Source organism: Gavialis gangeticus, unplaced genomic scaffold (genome assembly GCF_001723915.1).
Source record: "Gavialis gangeticus isolate Ggan-Ray unplaced genomic scaffold, GavGan_comp1, whole genome shotgun sequence".
Classification (NCBI taxonomy): Eukaryota; Metazoa; Chordata; order Crocodylia; family Gavialidae; genus Gavialis; species Gavialis gangeticus.
The window spans coordinates 31,722,919-31,728,749 of record NW_017728995.1 but is presented as its reverse complement, the minus strand read 5'-3'; the positions used below and the strand labels follow the sequence as shown (position 1 = coordinate 31,728,749).

Genomic DNA, 5,831 nt, shown 5'->3' with positions numbered 1-5,831 from the left:
GGAAGTTGTGAACTTGGTGTCCTGTTGTGAAATGGGACCTGTGTTGGTGGTCGTGGTGGAGCATGTCCAGCCTGCCTGTGCCAAGTGCTGTTGCGCCTCAGCAGGTGCTGGTTTGTGGGAGTTGGGTTGCCACTTGCCGTGACTAGCAGGGCTTCAGGAGGATGCTGCCGGCAACTGTTTTTTTTCCAAAGCTATAGTCACGGGCTTGCATTGGAGTTGCAATAAACCAAGCCTCCTGCAAAATGCATGCTAAGCAACCCAGTTGGTGATCACGGCACTGCTCTTCCCTGCCAGAGAATGGGCCTGACCTTGCAGTGGATATTTTCAGCCCGCGGGGCCTTTGAGAGAGCTGTGGATGCCCTGAAGAGAGACTTGAGAAACAGCGACTTAACCAACAAGCTCCTTTGCCGAGCCAGCAACGACCGGATCATGAAGGTGAGTGATCCTCAGGTGGGTGTGCAGGCAGACAGCTTCATGCTTTCCTCCACAGCCTTCCCCCTCCCGCCAAGGGCTGGCTCTGTGTGCTGCGACCCAGTGCCGGGGGCATTGCAGCAAGTCTGGTTTGACCCAGTCCTGGAGAAAGCGATACAGATCTCCTGGACCCTGCGTGGCTGTTAAACTGCCATGACAGCTTGTTCAGGTCTGTCTCAAGACGCTGTCTGTCCACATGCTGGTCGCAGCCGTCCTCCTCTAGTGACAAGTCTAGGTGTAGCCAGGAACTCCTGGACTAGCTGCTGGCATAGGCTGCATCCCTACCGCCTGGGTGACTGCTGGCTTGTTCTTGCCTTGATGCGAGAGCTGCTCTGAACTCCTCCCTGTTGCTCTCCTTCAGGTGGAGTACGACTTCCTGTCCCCCTTCATCTCTCCGAGGGACAAGCCGCTGCGGCACATCTTCTTTGGCTCCGGCCCCTACACCCTGCAGGCCCTGCTGGACCACCTGAGCCTCCTGAAGACCAACAAAAGTGCCTTTGACCAGGACCTGTTCAGGAACCAGCTGGCCATGGCAACGTGGACGATTAAGGAGGCTGGCAGTGCCTTGTCCGGTGACGTATGGAACACAGACAACGAGCTCTGAGCGCGTGGTGCTGAGGTGCAGAAACCAGGCAGCCCCCTCCCTTGAAGCAGCACTGAAATACCTACCCTAAATCTCGGAGGGGGTGATGGGGGGAACACTAAATTTGACCCAAGTTGCCCTTTCAATTTCGGTCTCATCCTGACAAATCCCCAAGAGGCAGCGCTCAAGCGGCAGTTGGCGCATCCCCCATCCAATTTGGTCTTCCCTTGAACAAACACAGCTCCCCCCTGGTTCTAGCCCACTTAAACACGCCGCTTGGTGCTGCCTCACCTCACACTTGAGGACAGATGGCTTCGGCTGCTAGTCGAGCATGGCTGACACTGAATTCCCATCTGAAACGAAGCAGGTGCCTCTTCAGGGGATGTACCTGGGTCTGCCTGACTCTTGAATGTTGGCCTCCACCTTGGAGAAACGGGCAGTGTGTGTCATAATTTGAGGTACCCTGAGCACTTCCAGGTCCCCTGCTCCTAGGAGCGGGGGGCCTGGAGGGGAAACAAAATGACTTGGCTCCGTTGCAGGCTCACACCGCAGTAGCCCTTGACTGGCTGTCAGCAGGCTCTGAAGTGCCCAGCTATCCTGATTCTCTGGGTGACTGGGCAGAAACATCTTGGCTGCCCTGAGAAGACAAGACTCAAGACCATGTTCCTCTTCCCAAAGCTCTGGGTCCCAAGGGGAAGATGAGCCAAAGATTTATCTTATGCCCCTTACATGTTCCCACTTGGTCTTCTGAATAAAAATAAAAGGTCCCCTAGTAACCAGAGTTTGGGATGGCTATAAGGGGCACTTCAGACCCTGTTGCTTTTGAGGCCTCTCTTAAAACCCAGAATGTCTTGCTAGCCAAATCATTGGCCAAAATGTTGGGAAAACTCTCAGGAGGGCACTCGTTTGGCACTGAGATATTTATTTGTGTTTTTATTTATTTATCAGTGACAGAGTTCACTATAAATGGGGTTTGATTGGTTTTTTTATAGAAGATAATTATCGGAAGCAGTGCCTTCCATAATTATGACAGTTATACTGTCGTTTTTGAATAAAGCAGCATCTGCTATTAAATCGAACATAGTACTGGAATTTTGCAGTCAGACTCTCAACAACGAAGCATCTGGCGGAAAGCTAATTGACAGACCAGCTTTCTGTGCCCAAAGGAACATGCTATAATGCACCTGGAAGCAGTCCTAAGACTTGAGCATCATCCAGGGGTCCAGATGCTTTGGGTCTTCAGCGACCCCCTGAAATGCATGATGCAGACTAAAATGGGACAAGGAATCGGGCTCATCTGCTAGGAGGCCTGGTTGGAGCGCTCTCCTTGCTTCTGCTGACTGCTGTGACGTACAACACATGCAGCTTGCTAAATTGACTATAGCAGGCAGAGCTTGGCAGATGATGCTCCTTCCATTAAAGGCATTAAATGCATCTTTCCAAATTCCTCCGGAGCTCTGATGGAATCAAATCCAGACTCGGACTGCAAGGTCAGGCTGTTCTTAAGCGGCTTCATTGCAAAAATTCCAGTACCTAATGTCTCGGGAGAACCTAACTGACATTATCGGGAGCAGTGTCTTCCATAATGGATAAAGAACAAGGTAGTTTTTGCCTACCACGGTGTTATATCGGAGGCAGTGATCTCCATATGTTGCACTAAGGGTGTATGTCATTATCGGGGACAGTGTTTCCCATAATCGTTCTATGCTTCTCATGCAGTGACATCTACCAAGCTTGATGGTTAGTATCTAACAGGTATCAATTCCCTGCAATCATTGTCTTTCACTCTCCTTGTGGTGGTGCAGGTATTAAATTCGACCCACTCTGTTGTAGGCTTAGCTGTTCCCCGTAGTTGTGCTGTCTTGAAGTGATTCCCTCTAGGTGGTCGCATGACTAGGGTTTAAATGTTTTTAGAGTTGTTAAGGCTTTTTTTTCTTTAGGGCTGTATGATTTAGTGAACTGTCTTGCAATAAATGTGCTTAGTTGGGTGCGGGGAGTAGTGGCAGCTTTGCTGTTGGAAGGGCTCTGCAGAAATAGGTACTGCTGAAATTTAAAGCCTAATGGGTAATCTCAGGAAGCAGGTTGCTTTGTGAAATGGAGCCTCCCAGTTCTCTTCCCTGGGAAAAATCAACATGATGGGAAGGTCTGTGGTTTCTAACCCGTACGTCTGTATGTATCGGTACCTTCCTGGCCCATCAGACCAGCTTACAGCCAGGAATGCACCCTGTCAAGAGGTCTGCCTCTTTCTAAGACAAGGTGGTGGTTGAATCAGTTCTTTTTGTGACTACTTGTGAAGCTGCAGATCTTGGCCAGGTCTGGTCTCAGGGAACCAGCATAAGGAATGGCAGAAAGAAAACGTCTCGGCATTGGAGGGCAAAACCCATGTAGCCCCCATAAGTGTAGCTGAAAGGGGCTTGGGGGTGTTGATTGTAGCTGTGTTGGTCTAAGGACATAGGCAGGCAAGGTTATTTGGGTACATGTGATCTCTTTTATTAAATGCAAACCCAAATAACCTTGTTTGCTGAAAGGGGTAGGAACTCCTGGCCACTGTGGAAGGCACATGCATTTGTCTGGGTCCTCCACTGCATGGTGGTAGCCATGACTGCCTTAGCCTTGATGCATGTAACCGCCTGGTTTGCCGCTGCTTTCCAGTGGTGCCCTCCACTCCCAGTCGCACTTAGCAGGTGTGAATGCTGTCCTGTGGGCAAGGCCTCGCCGTAGCACTTGCATGCATTTCCTTGGTGTCAAAACTTTGTGTGTTCATTATGCTTTGTAATGGGCAGGAATGAAGTGGAGGCTGCTTGTCTTCAGCAGGCCTTCCTCCCTGGTGCTGAGATTTGGCACGGGGTACTTAGCTGGGGTCTGTTCAATAAACATCACGTGTGAACGCTTCTACCTGGTGCCGTGTCTCTGTCCCTGAGAACAGCCTCAGCCCTCTGAAAATGCCCCCTCCTCGGAGAAGACCTCCTCGCGGTCAGCCTGGATGCTGGTGTTGATCCTTCCCATGCAGCTGCCCCGCCCTTGCTGGAGTAGGTCTCCCAGCTCAGTGAATCCTACACTCAAACTGTTTTTCTGCTCCGTGGGCTATATAACAACAGTACCAACGTCCCAACGGATAGACCCGAGGCTGCTTGGTCCCAAGTCGGCCAGCGAGCAGCTAATGCAGCCAACCTGGGCGAAAGGCGAAAAACAGCTCTCTCTGCAATTGCATTGCCAGCCTCTGCAGCCCTGTCTGGGGCTGGCTCGGCTGCAGGCGAGGTGATGAACGTGCAGCTGCAGGCACCTGCCTGTCACAGATGCACTGAGGCAGGAACACGCTGGGAGCCAAACGGCCTTCCTCATTGCCACGGCCCCGGAGGGTGGGAAGCCGCACAGCAGTGTGAATCTTGGCCTTGCGGCAGCTTAATAAAACTGCACTGCAGCCTGCCACAGTCGTTAGCACTGCACTAGCCCCTGCAACCATGGGAGAGCATCCCCATGGCCTGTTGTGCCAGGTGCTGTACCTAAGCATGGTACGGATCTTCTCCAAGGAGCCAGCGCTTGACAGGGCCTGAAGGGCTGCAGGGGAGGTATTAAGGCAGATTCTCTGCCTGGGAGGGCGGGGAAGCCCTGGGGCGGATTAGCTGAAGCCTGTGAGAGCTGGGATGTGCAGGTGAATGTTTGCGTGGGCCGACGTGGCAGGGCTGGGCCTGCTGCTCCTGTGCGAGGAGAGGCCGGACGCAGCGAGGAGGACCCAGGCGCTCTGGATGTGGGTAAGACGGGGGTCACCAACTGGGTTAGACCACAGGTCCATCTTGCCCCCGGGCTGGTGTGTCACATGGGGGTCTCGAAGGGAGAGACCAGGGTTTTCCTCCCTGTTCCACTCCCACTTGCAGCTTCCAGCATTTAAGGTCTGGGATGGCCTCAGTCAGAGGCCTTGCCCCTCATTCCCCTGCTCAATAGCTCCTAATGCCCCTTTCCTCCAAACACGTGTCCACCCCCTTGGTGAATCTGGCTGAAGTCTTAGCTTCCACCACAGCTGCTGGCCACGAGTCCCACCCTTTAATGCCACGCTGGGTGTTTCCTGTAAACTGACGGCCCGCTGGTTTTGTGCTGTGACCCCTCACCCTTGCACTGCAAGAGTCAATGATCTCGACACACCTTGTCTTCACTGCTGAGTATGTTGCAGGCCCTTCTCAAGCCCCTGATCGGGCATCTCTTCTCTCAGTGGAGCAGGCCTTGGCCTCATCAGTGTCTTCCTCCATACCCCTTGTCCTCCCTGTTTCCTTGGCAGTGAGGGGGTGTCTGACCCAGAGCCCAGCTCAGCCGCTTGCCCGCCTCGAGACCCTGTGCTGTTAGCCTGCAGGGCCAGGATGCCCCGGCCTGCTGGTGCAGTAATTCACGTGCCCTCCTTTAGGTCCCATAGCAGCGAAAACAGTGCCCCCGGCACCTGCCCCAAGGTCAAGGTGAAGGCATCATCTCGGGGTCTTGATGGCTGGCTGCACCCACACAAGAGGCTCAACGCCAGTGCCCCAAGGCCTGGTGCATGCACCTGCCCTGGGGGCTGCTCCCTCCTAGGGTGCAGTCTAGGCCTGGCAGGGGCCCGGCGCCTAACCCGCGTTAGCGGACACACGTGCGCTGCGCCGCGGCGCGCGTTCCAAACCGCCCCCCCCCACCCCGGCCAGGAGAGCTCCTGGCCCTTTAAGAGCGGGTCGGGCCGCACTGCGCCTGCGCGGGGCAGCCTGGGACGGCCCGGCGGGGAGGGCAGCGCGGCGCGGCCAGGTGCAGCGGGTGGGGG

At 54.3% G+C, this 5,831-nt stretch overlaps 1 protein-coding gene and 1 long non-coding RNA gene across 3 annotated transcripts in view; both read left to right on the top strand.

Moving 5' to 3' along the window:
- TFRC (transferrin receptor) overlaps nucleotides 1–3,947 on the top strand; it is a 26,110-nt gene extending 22,163 nt beyond the window's left edge. For both annotated transcript variants that reach the window (XM_019503458.1, XM_019503457.1), the window contains 2 exons: nucleotides 295–435; nucleotides 833–3,947. In XM_019503458.1, the coding sequence (XP_019359003.1) occupies nucleotides 295–435; nucleotides 833–1,075 (384 nt within the window). In that variant the 3' untranslated portion in view covers nucleotides 1,076–3,947. The remainder of the gene's footprint in view (nucleotides 1–294; nucleotides 436–832) is intronic.
- Nucleotides 3,948–5,773: 1,826 nt separating this feature from the next.
- The window catches only part of LOC109288090, a 14,626-nt gene continuing 14,568 nt past the window's right edge, over nucleotides 5,774–5,831 (top strand). The window contains exon 1 of the long non-coding RNA XR_002095060.1: nucleotides 5,774–5,815. This is a non-coding gene — a long non-coding RNA (uncharacterized LOC109288090). The remainder of the gene's footprint in view (nucleotides 5,816–5,831) is intronic.